This window comes from Lissotriton helveticus, chromosome 3_1 (assembly GCF_964261635.1).
Source record: "Lissotriton helveticus chromosome 3_1, aLisHel1.1, whole genome shotgun sequence".
Taxonomy (NCBI): domain Eukaryota; kingdom Metazoa; phylum Chordata; class Amphibia; order Caudata; family Salamandridae; genus Lissotriton; species Lissotriton helveticus.
Window position 1 is genome coordinate 137632635 of NC_136061.1, and position 18050 is coordinate 137650684.

General features: G+C 38.9%; 1 protein-coding gene across 1 annotated transcript in view; it reads right to left on the reverse strand.

The window, feature by feature from the left end:
* The window catches only part of GALNT17 (polypeptide N-acetylgalactosaminyltransferase 17), a 1757718-nt gene that overhangs the window by 1228483 nt on the left and 511185 nt on the right, over nucleotides 1-18050 (reverse strand). Inside the window, exon 3 of the mRNA XM_078679403.1 lies at nucleotides 10392-10558. Within this exon, the coding sequence (XP_078535529.1) occupies nucleotides 10392-10558 (167 nt within the window). The remainder of the gene's footprint in view (nucleotides 1-10391; nucleotides 10559-18050) is intronic.

Genomic DNA, 18050 nt, shown 5'->3' on the forward strand with positions numbered 1-18050 from the left:
TTAGAGGACTGCTGCGTATTATTTTTCACCTGCTGTCTTTGACGTTTTGCAGCCTTTCTCTGTCTTTCTATTGTAGGCATGGTGAAATCTTGAAATGATCTGCAGTTGAATCTGTGGAAAAATATAATAAATAATGTTATTAACCATTATTACCAAACAGTAAATCAGTAACAGTGATAAAAAACTTAACACACTACTTGACATTTTAATTAGAAGATTTTTTAGTCGTTGGCAAATTTACAATACAGAAATACCAGAAAAGAAATGACATTTATATTTATGTTACCTATGCTATTTTATATGTGAATCTGATCTAATTTTATGAGCATATTTTATTATTTTATTGAAGACACTACACATAACCTGCTTTTGAAGGTGTCTTTATTTTTAAATTAAACGGTTTACCTTTTTACTTTTTATTAATTATAAATTTTAAAAATAAATGTTTATATTTCCAAAGGCTCAAGCAGGTCAGCTTCCCATCCTATATCATATAATTCGGACAAATCTGCATCCTCATCACGCTCTTCTTCATCCTCAGGATTTAAATCATCCAATGGATCAACATCCACTGATGTTTCAATTACAAGTTCAATGATGAGGTCAAAATCAACTGATTGCAGATTGTCGCTCATGTTGAGGTTGTCTTTATCTTTAAAGAAAGATAACAACAATGAGATGTTGCAGAGTAAGAGACAAATCTCACAGATTATAATAGTAAAATTGTTTAACAAGAGTAACATTTTGCAGCTATTATTTAGCCATGTCCAGCGATGCTGAGCAGGTGAAGCCTATGTCTAATTTTTCACTGAACAGGACTCATCTGTTCTTAACCTTGGATAAGCCTCACCGACTCTGTGTCCCCTGCACATACTTAAATGTAAAGGGGCAGATTTATGTTAAATGGCACATCCCCAGGCATGCACCAGTTAACGTGCACCACTGCTCTGCCACCCATGGTGTGCCGCATTTACAATCAGATAGGAGAAACCTGTGTCAAAACCCTGCGCCTGCTTGAAGCAGGCATAGGTCTTGACGCAACATTGTGGAGATGGTGCACCCCTGAGCCTTGCTGGAGCTGCATCGCACTTGCGATACAACTCCAGCAATGCGCCACCTTAACGGCACAGATGCGTCAAGCATCTGTGCCGTTTTTGCCCCATGCTGCGCCGCATTGTAAATGCAGCACACCATGGGTGGCGGAACAGCGGCGCAAGATGACTGGCACATCCCTGGTGATGCACCAGTCATCATAAATCTATCCCTAAGCTTCTTATCTTGTTAGAGATGAACTGCCATATGTATCATCAAAATATTTTGCATTTCCTAAATAGCGAATTTTAAGGAATAAATAGCGATTCTTTACCATTCCTAATTTGCGATGAGCAAATTGCTAATTGCAAGTTACCCATTCATTTCCATGGGCTAGGAGGCTCATAGGAATGAAGGTTTAATTTGCGATTAGCAATTTGCTCATCACAAATTAGGAATTTTTCCAAGGGTGCAGGGGTGTCTCAAGAACACCCTGCTGCACCCCTGAAAAAGAAATTTGGGGGCATATGGCACACATACATGCCCTAAGGGCATGTGTTGGCGTCATATGGGACCTTTTGTTTTTTAAAAAAAAAGCTTTTTGAAAAGAATACACAAATTACCACCAATTTACCACAATAGTTTCCAAATCCTTAATGTCATTTTTTACATATTTTTTGTTTGATACATTGCATTTAAGTAGCCATAAAATTTGCAAATCCTTCAGTGCAATTGCAAAATAAGGAATAGCAAATTTTGCTACTCCTTATTTTGCATCAAACTTGTTTGATACATACCATTTGTCTAATTAACATTCGCAAAGGCCAAAATTCGTAGAATTTTGATCTTTGCGAATGCTAATTAGCTTGATACATATGGCCCCAAGTGAGGCCTGTCTTACGACATGGTGCATCTTTTGCATCACTGCTGCATCGGTTTCATGTGGTACGTTTTTTTTACACCATGACATATCTGCCTAAATGCATCAATTTGTAATGTTGTTGCCTCATAGCAAATCTTTTGCACCACCGCTGCATCATAAAAGTGACGCACAGTGGCACAAAAGAGGCATACACCTATCATAAATCTGTCCCTAGCATTTTAAATGATTAATCCAGGATGACGATAAAGTGTGGCCTATCCAGAGGTTTGTTTAAGGTGAGGCCTACTCAGGATTGCAGATTAAAGTTACGCTTGATGAAGAATACAGAGGAGATAATACATGTAAAGGCCTACCAATGAAGTAAGTAATGTGCACTTTATTGCGCCAGTCATCATAAATGTATCCCTAAGCTTCTTATCTTGTTACAGATCAACCACCATATCTACCATCAAACTATTTTGCATTTCCTAAATAGCACATTTTAAGGAATAAATAGCAATTCTTTACTATTCCTAATTTGCAATGAGCAAATTGCTAATTGCAAATTACCCATTCATTTCCATGGGCTAGGAGGCTCATAGGAATGAAGGTTGCAATTTGCGATTAGCAATTAGCTCATCACAAAATAGGAATTTTTTCAAGCGTGCAGGGGTATCTCAAGAACACCCTGCTGCACCCCTGAAAAATAAATTTGGGGGCATATGGCACACCTACATGCCCTAAGGGCATGTATGGGCGTCATATGGGACCTTTTGTTTTTTGGAAAAAAATGCTTTTTGAAAAGAATTCGCAAATTACCACAAACTAGAAGTTGGTGGTAGTTTCCAAATCCTTAATATCATTTTTTACATATTTTTTGTTTGATACATTGCATTTAAGGAATCGCACATTTTGAATTAAGGACATTTTAAGTCATTTCCACATGTGCAGTGTTTTCAAATTATGATTTGAAAATCGTTTTTGGGGAAAAGTAATGGTTTGCAAATTTATGACAAGGACATAATGGTGTATGCTTCTCTATAAGGCATTTCAGTGTCTCTGATGTCATTTTTCCCATATTACATTATAAGACCTTTCCCCATGGAGCACATTCCTTGTAAATATGCTCCCACCTGTGCATGGCGAATTTAGATTTTGACTGTTTGAGTCACATAGCCATGTTAAAAGTGACCCAAAAAAATTGCAAACGTTTTAAAAAAACACATTCATGTGTCTTAAGGACATTTTAAGTCATTTCCCCATGGACAATGTTTTCTAAGTGGCGCAAAAGAGGCATACACCTATCATAAATCTGTCCCTAGCATTTTAAATGATTAAATCAAGATAACAATAAGATGTGGCCTATCCAGAGGTTTGTTTAAAGTGAGGCCTACTCAGGATTGCAGATTAAAGTTACGCTTGATGAAGAATACAGAGGAGATAATACATGTAAAGCTCTACCAATGAAGTAAGTGATTTCTACTTCATTGCGCCAGTCATCATAAATGTATGCCTAAGCTTCTTATCTTGTTAGACATCAACCGCCATATGTATCATATAACTATATTGCATTTCCAAAAAAGCGAATTTTAAGGAATAAATAGCGATTCTTTACCATTCCAAATTTGCCATGAGAAAATTGCTAATTGCAAATTACCCATTCATTTCCATGGGCTAGGAGGCTCATATAAATGAAGGTGCAATTTGCGATTAACAATGTGCTCATCACAAATTAGGAATTTTTCCAAAGCTGCAGGGGTGTCTCAATAACACCCTGCTGCACCCCTGAAAAAGAAATTTGGGGGCATATGGCGCACATAAATTTTAACAACATTCCTTTACCTCAAAAACGATTTTCAAATCATAATTTCAAAACACTACACATGGGAAAATTACTTAAAATGTCCTTAAGACACATAAAAGCGTTTTTTGATTGCCTTTCCTGCATGGTTGGGTCACTTTTAACATGGCTATGTAACACAAACATTAAAAATCTAAATTTTCCATGCACATGTGGGAGCATATTTACAAGCAATTTGCGCCACAGAGAAAGGTCTTACACTAAAATGAGAAAAATAACATCAGGGACAGTCAATTGCCTTATAAAGAAGCATACACCATTATGTCCTTGTCATGAATTTAAAAACAATTCCTTTACCCCAAAAACGATTTTCCAATCATAATTTCAAAACACTGCACATGGGAAAATGACTTAAAATGTCATTAAGACACATGAAAGCGTTTTTTGATTGCCTTTCCAGCATGGTTGGGTCACTTTTAACATGGCTATGTAACACAAACATTTAAAATTTAAATTTACCATGCACAGGTGGGAGCATATTTACAAGCAATTTGCACCACAGAGAAAAGTCTTACATTAAAATGGGAAAAATAACATCAGGGACAGTCAATTGCCTTATAAAGAAGCATACACCATTATGTCCTTGTCATAAATTTAAAAACAATTCCTTTACCTCAAAAACGATTTTCAATTCATAATTTCAAAACACTGCACATGGGAAAATTACTTAAAATGTCCTTAAGACACATAAAAGCGTTTTTTGATTGCCTTTCCTGCATGGTTGGGTCACTTTTAACATGGCTATGTAACACAAACATTCAAAATCTAAATTTTCCATGCACAGGTGGGAGCATATTTACAAGCAATTTGCGCCACATAATTCATAATTTTCTCCTTAAAGCACACTATTCTCTATCTAAATTAAAGAAATATTTTCTCACCTTAGCAAATACTTTGAGTTTGAAAACAGTCTCAGAAACACACCAATTTGTCTTCAGCAGAGCAAAAGGTATGCACTCCAGAGTCTGCAGCTATCAAAAGCACAGAAATGCTGTAATTCTTCACACATATTTCTCATGTCACCCAATCAAAACTCTTCCCTCACTTTTTTTCAAATGAAAACCCTTCCCCCCTCTGCCCTTTCTGTCTTTTCTGCATGGCAACCACCTCTTGGAAGACTTCTGGTGTTTGCAAGTTCACACAACTTTGTTGCAATTGAACTCTGAACTCTCAGTGCACCTGCATATCCAGTGCATTCTTTCATTTAATGATTTTTTATTGACCATTCAAAATACATCTTTCAAAGAACACATCCGTGCACCCTAACTTTCTGTTTTCAGCAATCAAAATCCACCAATCACTGTTACTGCTTCATGAACACAGAAACTCCACAGTTTTTTTCATTTTAAACTCTCATTTTTTCAACTGCCATTTCATTGCCACACTTCATCTGACTGCAGGAGAACCTTCTCTCACCATGTTTTCTGTCTGGATTGTTGGACATAGTTATATTCACTGGGCTCAAAGGTACGTTGAAAACAGGAAATTACCTAACCTCAATTTACAAGATGTGGAAATTAAGTGGTTTGGCCACAGAGGATTAAAATGTCACCAATTGATACCATTGGTGAAAACCTTTATGCATTTGCCCAAACCTGACCTGTTAATTGTGCACTGTGGAGGTAATGACTTGGGCACTTTGACTGGTGTAGGTCTGGAAATGCTTTTAAAGGACACCTTTGAGCAATTAATGGCACTTTTTCCTCAGACTGCCTTGGTATATTCAAATATATGCCAAAGACAGAAATGGAGGTGGTCAAACCAATTTTGTCCACAAATTGAGAAGTCGAGGAAGCATGTAAACAAATCTGTTTCAGCTTACATGAGAGACCATGGAATGGGCTCCCTGTACAACAATAACTTGCGTTACTACATGCAAGATATCTACAGAGGAGATGGAGTTCACTTCTCAGATGAGGGCAACAGAGTTTTCACTCTGAATTTAAGAATGTGCATTGGTACCTACTTATAAGTACCTAAATGTACCATAAACCCAAAAGCTCTTCTCAGAGCTACCCTACATCTAATCACTCACAATTATTATTTTACTCTAACATTTTTCACTAATTTTCAACAAAGTACGCTCCCCGGGGCGCTACCCGGTACGCGAACCGGGAGCTAACCTCGCGAATTTTTTTTAAAAAATGGTTTTTTTTCGCACATATGGGCCTCCTCAGCCACCCTCACAAAACCTAGGGGGTCAAGATAAGTCTACCGTGCCCCCTTCTACCCATTCTGAACATTATTTGCCCTCCATCTTGTATCTAAATTCGACCGAAACACAAAATGGTGGACTCCCAGAACGCTTAAGGTTCGCGAACCGGGGCGCTCAACGGTTCGCGTACCGGGTCGCTCCCTGGGAAGCGCACCATCAAAAAAGGTGGGAAAGTAGTTCACAGAAAAGCCACTGGAGACAATTTCACCAAATATAGATTAGCTCATACTACATACCAATCCCTACCATTTTCACAAATTTGATTGGAATTCCATTTAGTCATTTAGCCTGTAGACCTCTCTAAATACCCTGAGGTAAATTACTTCACAAAACACATCTGAAGTGTTGGAATTGACAACCAATGAAAATGTTACTTTCATTTTCTATTTTTTTTACCTGACATTTCATTGGTTATATACCTGAATATATATAAAGGAAGAGAAGAAAACACAGCCATTTTGACTACTACTTCTTGCTGTACATTTCAATAGTATTTTCACTAATTCCTTCAACTTCTTTCTAAAGGTAAGTTTTTATTTTTAAAACTGAAGTATATTGTGCACTATAAGTTAATATGGTAAACGTTATCTGATAGATATATACTATCCCTCTGTAGTAGTTATAGATTTAGAGAGACTTCTCTGTTATAGTTATGGATGGAGTTAGGCTTCTCTTGTATAATTATGAATTTACTTACGTTAAATCACATACACATTTTTATATTCCTACTTCCACTCTGATACTATACACTGCCCAAAGATAAATTCAATGATAAAACCATGCCTATCTAAAATTATTCCCAACATTGCCCTATCTCTACTAATATATATTTTTTTAATTCAAATTTCAGGCAAAATGGAAGGCGAAAACCAAGTTTCTTTTGAAATGGACCTGCAAGACAGCAGCCAAGAATTGATTGATACAATTGATCAAATTGACATTGAATTTTTCGATGAAACTTGGAACAATGAACTACTGCAATGTGTACAAGCAGTAGATAACCTCCTTGCAAATGAGGACATTTTACACCCTCAGAGACTACAATGTATATTCCATGATAATTATGAAATTTCTGACAATGAAATGTTAGAAAGTTTAATAAATTATGAAACACAATCACATTAAAAAAAATGCTTAAAAAATAAAGAAAATAAAAAATAATCAACAAAAACAACAATCAATTAACATACAGCATTTGAAAAGTCTATCATTCATTTTTCATTGCAGTACGCTGCCCAGAACGCTTCCCGGTTCGCGGACCGGGCGCTCCCCACGCAAAAAAAAATAAATTTTTTTTTTGTTTTTTTTGCCCCGCGGGGCCCTTTTAAAACCTCCACATTAAACCTAGGGGGTCAGGGAGGATCTAGTATGCCCCCTTATGGTCATTTTCGCCTTTGTTTTGGCCTCCTCTTGTCTCTCAATCCTACCGAGAGACAAGATGGCGGCCGCTCCGGACTGTTTAGAATGTTGACAGACACCGGAGAGCCAATCAGCTTAGCTACGCGAAGTTCCGGTACGCTTAAGGTCCGCGGACCGGAGCGCTGCCCGGAGCGCGCTTACAGATATATATCTTTTTTTAAACGTTAATTTCTCAAAATCCACTGGAGCACATATATTGAGACCTAGAAAAGGCACATCGGGCTACCAGTCCCTACAATTTTGCCAAGTTTCGTGCAAATCCATTCAGCCGTTCGGGCTAAAAGTGAGGCCAACCGCCCTATGGAAAACTCAATGTTAAAAACACGTTTTGGGACCCCCCTTTTTTCTCGGCCCCCCCTGGACGAACCCCCCCAAATTTTCAGGGGCTGCTCAGAAACGAAATGTTCAATTTTCCAGAAAATTTCAGCCAATTCCGTCCTCAAACGCCAAAGTTATTAGACATAGAATTTTCAAAAATCCCATAGGGAAAAAATCCTAACTATATATACCTACTGGCGACCGCCAGTAGGTAATAGATAGATAGATATATAACTGAGCACCTCTTGGACTTCACTTAACTTGCCAGACTACAAGTCACCAATTCTGTACTAACAGATCGTTTGAGGCCCTATCTATTTATTTCCAGATTAAATCACATTAGACCACAGACTGCTGGTTATTTTATCTTGCCCTTCATCTCACTTTACCCTCTGACTGCAAACATATCAGCGTTAGATACCATTTTAAAGGTTACATTTGCATTGCCTTGAGAAATCCCGAGGCTTAATAGCCAGTAGGTTGAAACACGTGTTAGCTGATCTTTAATGTAAAGAAATCTTCTGATCATGGCAAAAAGAAGAATAAAGAAATACTTTATTTTTTTCCATGGTTACTTGTCTTGTAGGACATTAAGTTAACTAATTTAACAATATTCACTCATTAAAATATAAACTCAATAACTATGCAAATCAGCAATATTCGTATAAATGTTAATGGATATAAAAGGTCCATTCTTCAGAATGTGTATGGTGGATATATGGCACTAACCAACCTGTTGTTGGCTAGCATTGCACATTATGAACCTACGTTTGCAGAGATTGGACATAGTAGTGATCATCTGTACTGCCATAATATCCCCATGCAATTTCCAGTTGCAGACACTTATCACTTCTCCACATATGCACTTGCCTAGCTCTTGATTTGCATGGGAATTCCATTAGATGTCCTGCCACATCTCACCCCCTAACCCCTCAAATAAACTTCCAGCAATATGCTACAAGAATGAGTGCAGGATTCCACATCGACACAAATCTCTGCTTTAATACACACATTATGAAAATGTGACAAGCTGCCCAGCATCAGCTTATCATACTACATAAAACAAACACCTTTCTCCTTGACCAACATCTCAGTCCTCTGTATTCGTTCGAGTATGATGGAACCATGCTAAAGAAACATCTCTTACCAAACTCAGTAAAGGATCTGCCCCATCCACCGTCCTTTGTTTATGCTAGTCCTGCAGAATCTCTCAGACAATCATCTACTATATCATATACTATACCGATCATATACTGTATCTCGGGCAATCATCTACTATATGGTTAATTCGCTATTCTCTGATTGTGGTTCCTGAGCCACATTTGCATAGTATTTAATCAGGAAACAATCTACTGTCTTAGGATTTTTTACCTGCTTAATTTTGAGAATGTCACCAATCTTATCAAAGTCACAAAGTTGGTTACATTTTAAAATAAGTCTCTTGAAAGGCGTGTAGACAGAGGTGTGCAACTATTATATTACACAAGTACACTTGTCGGAACACCCTTAGAGGCATATGTGCAAAATCATTTTTGTGGCCAGAGTCCGGCCGTTTCTGAGCACAAAAATGCTTCGAGTTGGTGAATCAGTATTTGGAAGGGGCGTGTTTATCATGTCCATTCCTAATACCAATTTGCAGTGGTATGCATGAATATTTTGCAATCAAATTCTTGTCACAAATATTAATTATTTACCGACAACTCAGAGGAGGAGGTAACCAATCGCAAATGGAAAGGAATTCCCATAGGACACAAACCCCTTTGTGACTGTTGATACCAATACTTTTTAAGAGCAGGCGGTGCTCTAACAGACCATTGCCTACTCTTAAAAGTAAAATGTAAACTTTTTATTTTATTTTTTTAAACATATCCCGTTTTCCTTTAAAAATAAAAAAGAATATAGCTTTATTAAAAGGCAATCACAGACATGCTGGTCTACTGGCCCGAGAAGGCTACCATGCCTGTAATGGCTGAAATTCATAATGGGTTGCAAATTGCAAACTACCTCATTAATATTCATGAGGTAGGTCTATTTGCGACCCCTTTAGGAATCGCTAAATGAAACTCGATACGTTTCATACATTAGGCATAGCAATTTCCAAAATATAATTCACAGAAAATCGCAATTAAGAAATCATTATTCCTAAAATGTGTACATATGGCCCTAAGTTTCCAGCATTTTCCAATTTCACTCCATCAACTTCATTGCCTAGGCTTTCTATGCAAACCTGCTAAATCTACTTGTGAGTGCCAATATTTATAATAAGCAGTATTAAGTATTGAAATAGATGTACCTTTTTCTCAAATGCCATCTTCAACACGATTTTCTTCACACATTTAGTGATCTTGTTTCTAGCAATAACATAAAATGGGCACAAAAGGCCTAATTTTAATGAGAAACCCACATGCAGAAAACATTGTCACCTATATGTAGTAATCTTTGTATTTATGAGAACTTTGTGAGAAAAATATTTGGAGCTTTGAATGCTCACAGTAATATCCCTAGGTGGATTTTAGCACCTATGTCCAAGCCATACAAAAACTGAAAAATTGCTTGCTACCTCATACAAATAGCATTTCTGGAGTTCCCTCAGAGAGAGATGTCACATCAATCTTCCTTAAAAATTAGGTAATAGTACAAACATCCTCCAATTAGTGGCGTTTAGGAAGTTATATTTGGTGTACCTTCATCACTGTTGTCATCCACCAGGATGATCTCTTTCAATAGATGGGCGGGCGTGTGATTCACTGCACTGTGGACAGACCGCAGGATCACCGACAGGGCTTCATTCACAAAAATGAAAATCAGAGAAATCTGGGGTAGGACTTTGGGATATTTCAGCTCTTTACACCTAGAACAGGAAATTGAAATATAGCAGATCAGATTTAGAATGAAAATGCAACGCACAATGACTGAACAAATCCATCATTTATTTTATTTCTGTATTGATCTTAAAATATTTCTAAAATGTTCACACCTCAGGTAGCATTTGAGGGGTTCAAACAAAATAATGTCATATTAACTTACAATTTGTTTCAAAGAATATGCTTAACTGTAAAAATGAATGCATAGAAACTAACACATCATCCACCTGTAAGGTTATGTACATTCTTACAAAAATCTTACATCAAAAACTTTAATGAGTGTGCTCATTAAACAATATGTTCTCAAAAGCTTGACAAATAATAGTAAGCATGTAATCACGTGCCAAAGCATAATTTATTATTGATCTGCGTATTTCAACAGGTTTGTGAGGGGCCAATCATTAGTGGCATGGTAAATTCTGGGAGATACTCCTCACCAGGAATAAATCATACTCTATGATACCATGGTGCATGCTTTGGTATACCCCTGCCATTATCATACCATTTAAGTTAATGCCCCTTTTAATGGGGAATAATATGAAGGCAACAACTTACCTTGCCTGCTGATGCATGTCTTCCTCTATTACCACCCTTTGAGTTCTCTTCAGCCCGGCTATCACCACACTCAGGTGAGGAGAAACCAAAGAATTAGTAATTGAAGAGAGTGGTATCTACCGAGGAGATACCATACCACCCAGCTACTGATCAGTTCCTAAATGTGCACTAATATTGCAACAGCATTTGGATGTGGTCAGAAGCTGTTGGGGCACATAAGTCACGATATTCTATAAAATTGCTGGAATAAGGCATTTCTCAATTGATGCATTATTCAAGTACTCAGATTCCAGTGATACCACAATGACAGCTAAGATCCCAATTCGCCAAACAGAGCTTAGGAAACTCAAATATTCATTTATTCATTAAATATTCCAAGAGTATTGTTAGAATTCTGCATTAGTCATATATTTCCAGGAAAACTCTTACTGGAAAAATTTGCAGATTTTGTACTTTGTCAAATACCTGCCCGGGTACATCGCATGTATTGGTTTTAATAATTTTCCCTGCGGGGAAATATGGTTATCTATCAAGGAACAACTTCTCCTACACTCATGTGAAGTATGGGTTGCTCTCTCTATTTTACCAAAATGTACTAGAGCTTACTACTGCCTTGCACAAGAAACTGTTTACAATTGGCATATGAATACTTAAAGTTATCTTTCTGTGTGTTTGCTGCATTTCCCAGACTCCATGCCACCCTATTCCTTTGTACAATGGTATATTTTGTTGCAGCCCAAATCTCTTTTGTCTTAGCTCTCCTATTTATTGAGAGTTCATGCAGCACTATAAGGTGGTGCTATTCTTTTAAGTAAGGATAGGTGGGCAGGAGAGGCATCTCCAAAGGCTTATAACAATGGGGGTGAGTGGTAGCCATACTGATTGAAAAAGTAGGAACATTATGCACCGCTTCACTTCAGTTTCCCACAGTACCTGTGCAGATATAGGATGAGCAAACATTCATAAATATATGGATCATCTCATTTGAATTTATATAAGGTAGAACACTACAAAAAAATGAATTATCATCCCCTTTCACAATAAACAACTGTAAATAAAGAATTTGTTTACAATGTACTAATAACATAATGCTTTAAGTGCAAATAGAATCATACGGAGTAGTAACTTAAATGTAAACTACCACACTTAAAAAAAAAATAAAGGCAGGATCAGAAGGGAAGTAGGTGGGTTGTAGGTGGAGTGACAAAGAAAAGGGAGAAAAGAAATATTGAGTGTAGGTGGTTGAAATAGAGAAGAGGACGTGGGTGTAAAATGGGTTTAAGATGAATGTGAAGAACTACCATTGGGAGCTGATGGTGGAGAAAGAAAGAAGATGAGTAGAAAAAGGTCAAAGTTCTAAATTGCATCCTAGAAACATCACACATCTAGATATTGGGGCAGATTTATGTTAACTGGCGCATCCCCAGGGATGCGCCAGTTAATGTGCGCCACAGTGCGCCACAGCTCCGCCACCCATGGTGCGCCGCATTTACAATGCGGCGCACCATGGGGCAAAAACGGCACAGATGCGTGACGCATCTGTGCCGTTAAGGAGGCGAATTGCTGGAGTTGCGTCGCAAGCGCGATGCAGCTCCAGCAAGGCTCGGGGGTGCCCCATCCTAACAATGCTGCGTCAAGACCTACGCCTGCTTCAAGCAGGCGCAGGCTTTTGACGCAGCATTGGCCTGAAAGTGACTGAGTGAAATCTTATAGATTTCACTCAGCCATTTTTGCTAGGCGCACCTGCCCCGGAACGCCCACCCTGCGCCGGAACGCCCACAAGCGGCGCAGGGCTTTACAACGTGACGCATCTGCCTAGATGCGTCACGTTGTAAATCGTTCATAGGGATGTGCCACGTTTATGCCGCCTTGCGTGACGCAACAGCGGCGTAAACGTGGCGCAAGTGCCTCATAAATCTGCCCCATAGTTTGGAAAAAATAGTTTTTCTTTTTCATGAAATTGAAGACGATTCTTGGGCACCTCATATCTTTGAGAAAGGAGTTCTGCAAGAGGGGATGTTCATGAAAATGATTGTGTGGTCTTCACATGGGATTTTAACTTTCTAATTTGAAGCTTTAGCAGGTCATTGGATAAAAGTAGACGGTTGTGATTTCATGATATAGGTTTATATTTTCATAGAGAGTGTTGAGTGGATGTTACAGTTTTTCTGTTTCAGATATGTAGGAAAATGCCCCGTTTTTGTGGTCGCTCCCACATTTTACTAGATATTACTTGGGACACTGAGAAACTGCTATCGAGGACCAGGTGCATGTTTTTTTTACCCGTAAACCATGTAAGCAAGGGGTTTTCTCCTAATATGTATATTAAACTTGCCTGCAAGTCTCTAGTATACAGTTCAAAGTGTACCCAGGCCAGGGCATGTAAGTTAAATGTCTATTGCGCCGTCACTACAGTGACAGTGCAAAACATTACTGCAGGTCTATTACTGTAACCTGTCTGTGTGGTTTTAAATCTGAAATTCGACCAGTGAGAATAAAACCTTCTGACAGGCCTAAACCCTCCAAAATAATAATAAGTCACCCCATTGTAGGCATTAATGTCCAATAAGGCAGGGTACATGGTATTTAAAGGTAGAGCATTTAAAACTTTGATGTAAAACATGTCCTTACAGTGACAGGGCCCCAAAAGCTATTGTCACTATAGCAAGGTTATCTGTTCATCATAAAGCATAGGGATATTGGGTTAAAATTAAATACTATTATCTCCACTTAGGAAACCTCTACAAAATTAATTCTTGGATGTTTTTAAAATATATATTACAAACTCAATTCACTGGTAAAGTTGAATTTGTAATGAATATTCAGCAAATGGTACTTTTGAAAATATACCATGTACCTACCTAAAAGCACATTTGCATAAGTTTCCAACTTTCACCTAGGTGCTGAATAGCTCCTTGATTATGAGTAAATTTGCTCTCAGAGAGGAGACAAAGACCTTGGGAGCCGCGGCCTCTACAGGTAAGAGTGGTGGGACCGGCTCGGGAGTGGGGGTATTTCGAGAGCCGACCAGTGCCCAGGAACCTCATCAACTTTAAAGATGCTTACCCTGTCACAGACTAACACTTGGGCCTGCCCTCTCAGCCAGACACCAGGCCCCGTGGAAGAATTAGCTATGCATGACCATAGGGCAGGGGTTGCTCATTTCCCTGGTAACACCTCTAAGGTGGGTGCAGCAGATTTGCACAGGAGAGAAAAGGTGCTGTCATGTTGGAATTAGGTAGAGAGTAGAACTGTAAGATTGTTCCCCATAGGGGCACACAGGATCTGCTCCAAATGTGGGCAGTGATACTCCTAGGAATTTGTTCCCTATTGATTGGGGATGGGTCAGTAGTCACACCACCACAGGCTAGTGTCAGGCATAAATGTGGCAACCCTGGGCACCCTCTTCAGAACACCACTTCACCTGTGGAAGACAGAACAAGGATTTCACCTCTTGTTGAGACCTGTGAGGAGACCAGAAAGGCTGTACCTGCTCCACATTTGCCCAAGACAAATAAATGGAATTCAAGGGTTAGTTGTCTGACCTCCTGTTAAGCTCCAAGTACACACAACTGCAGGAAGCCCACCTTCTTGAAGAGGCCAGCTCAACTAGACCTTCCCTAGTACCTGTTAGTGGATTTTTCTAGAGTGATCCTCGGCCCCCAAGTGCTGTTCCTAAAGTCCCGGATCTCTTGGCAGGTGTCAGAGTGTACTTGTCCTGCTTAACCCTAAAACTTGGGACTTAGAATCTTTTTGCTAACTTTTGCTTGGAGAACCGTTGAGGGGCAAGTACCAATCAGTCAGCTGATCATCCGAGGGTGAATTGCTGCTGGGCTTGACTTCGTGTAGTTCCCACTATGTTCCTCTCTTGAAGTCGGAATCCATTGATGCTGAATCCTTCTCTATTGGCAGGTTCAACTTCATCTGCGTGGCATCAATGGAGACACAACTGAGGCCAGGGAGTTCTGAGGTGCAAAATACTTAACTTCACCCATCAGAAGTTTTTCCCGCCTAAACCAACAGTTTTGCCAAATGATCATCTCAAAGCCAGAATCCATTGACATAGTGCCCCTGCTTGCAACACCGGCCCAACAGCCTGTTTCAATTAAATCTGTTGATGCCAGGATGTAACTTTTCCATTAGACAAACCTGGTACCCAACATGTACTCTATCGCCATCGGCCTACACTCCCTCCTCAGTAACCGTCTAGCGTGGCCAGTTGCACGCTGTTGGCACTTTGTGCTTTTTGGCACTATTTTTATTTAAAACTTTGAAAATTCATATCTACAGTTACCCTATTTGGATTTATGATTTTGGTGTATTATTGTTCACTAAATTACTCTCAATGTTTTATAAATTGGAGTGGTCTTTTATTGTGTTGCGTTTTTACCTTTTTTACTCTTTTGGTACTTCTAAAGTCTTTGACACATTTTCTTAAGTTAAGCCTTTCTGAACTGCCAGAGCTACCAGTGGTTGAGCTCAGGTTTCAATTGCTGAAACCTTAATTGCAACTAACAAGAAGATGAAACTCACAACAAGGCTTGCCCCTCTTTGTCTCTCTACTCAGGATGGCACCAAACCCAGTGGGGTGAAGGAACTAATCAAACTGGTTCAGGAGTTGGACAGAGACTAGCCCATCATCCACAAGCTGGCAGTGGACATACAAATGGACCCCACAGCACTCTCTTTGGAATATCCTGGGCCTGTGGAAAATCAGAGGGACTGCCCTGTTGTTTGAAAAACCCAGGACCCAAGAAGTGACTCCAGGGGTCAGTTTCTGATCTCCTATTTGAGCTACAGGGGCATATCAATCATCCAGAGACCTTTCCTTGCAGCTGTCCAGTGCCAACTAAACCTGCTCTGGATTCTGCTGCTTATCTCTGTTGGAGTGAGTCCTGAACCCCAATTGGTGCCTCCTCAGTTGGTTTCAAATGTACTTCTCCTGTCCCCACACTGCAAGATCTAGAACTTAAACTCCCTTCGCCAAGTTTCTTTCTAGGGAACAGCTGGAGACCATGACCGCTGCCAAAGCTGCAGCCACCTACGTCAAATCCCCTTTGAGCCTCAGCTTGCTCGTTTGGCCCGCTGAAGGAGATCTGACTTCAGCAACGTTTCTAAGTCCAAACATGCTTCACCAGGACCAACGCCAAGCATCAACCTGTCAACTTTGAGGCCTCCTTGGTACAAACTTAGGATTCATCCGCTCAGAGCTTTCCCGCCTTCCTTGATTAAACCGGGACCCCCACACCTTAGTAATCCACTGCTGATGAGCCCCACTTCAGATTCAGCTTGCCCGGCAGACAACTCATCAACGACCTCTTTTTTTCCATAAATGTTTCTGAGTTAGAGAGTAAGCTTCCAACCGGAATGACCTGCCCTCCATCGTGGTCGGACTTTTGACTTTGACCTGGTCTAGCGTGAACAAATAACTACAGTTGTCACTTTGTGCTTTTTGCTTGTTGATATTTTTAATTCACACTTCACAAATCCATATCAATGGTTCTATATATGGGATTTTGCCATTTCTGTGTCATTTTTGTAATGAAAATTTAACGGTTAGACAACGAGCTTGTGAAAAATGTAAAAATAATCAAGACAAGGGTCAGCCTCACATGACAGAGAAGAAAAAGGCATCCTAAAGCCTTTGTCCAACTATTCCAAGAAATGACAAACTTTCTTCTGGAATCTCTGACTAACTACAATTCCAACTAACAAAGGTGCTGAATACTTTGGTTCCCAATTCCTTCTACAAACTATGTACCTTGAAGGCTATTACAGTTTACACTGATTAGCTTCACCATTTGAAACACCCGGAAAGAGGTGCAAATACATTCACCTATGAGAAAACCGAATTGAGATTATATGACCTGCAGGAAGATTATGATTACTGTGCATTATGTTAAAAGTAAAACAAAAAATCTAACTGATTCATTGCCACATACAATAATAAAGCACAAAAAATCATTGCCATATACTACATACTGATGAAACAATCTCTAGATATCTAGTTAGTCATCATATGATAACTGTTAAGAGAAGTAAATCACTGAAAGACATGCTTTGTAAAAATAAGTTTGTTAAGGACAATGAAACTGATAAGGGACCAACCATTTTAGTGTGCTTCACCTGCATTCATTGCAAAGCATGTAAATATAGTAATAGTGTAAAGAAATGTATTTTACCCAACTCCAATCAGGAATTTGTCATTGAAAAATACATGTCATATAATTCTGTGTTAACTGCTTAAAATGTAGCTGTAACAAATACTACATTGGCAGCACCATTCATAAAGCCAAAATGCATGTTATGGAAATATGCAGGCTATAACATGACAATACCCGGTAGCAAGACATATACTGATATCAGTAATTTACAGTTGTTTGTCTTTGGCTGAATACCACCGTATATGCAAAATGGTAAGAGAACCCCAAATTTGAGAAGATTAGAGTCAATATATATTGTCAATTTTAATACATTAAGCTCCAGAGGGTTACCAATGGATGAAGAACTGGCAGTTCATATGGGTTAAATGAGACAGAAATATAGTGTTTTCTCATGTAGTACATGAATTTAAAATGTTTAACGCACCTACTGTCCTAAGTGAAGCAATCGAAGTTTCTGATTTTAATTGTTTTTTACTTTCATCCAGGTGTACTTTAAAGTCTGTGGTGTTGGCAAGCTGATATGAAGCTACGATTGTGTTTTTTGCTTTTGATCATTCTATGAGAAAATGTTTCTTCAGGTATAGGCACTACTGCATTTTTTGCTTGATCTTAAATGGATGCTTTACAATCATTCATCGTAAAATGATCAGAAACCTGGTTACACTTTAGGTGTCTCCTTCATATCAGATGCACTTTCCTTGGACAGCCCATAGAATGTGGCCCACTGGGGCATGATTTGTTCTTTAAATAAAAGTACTGT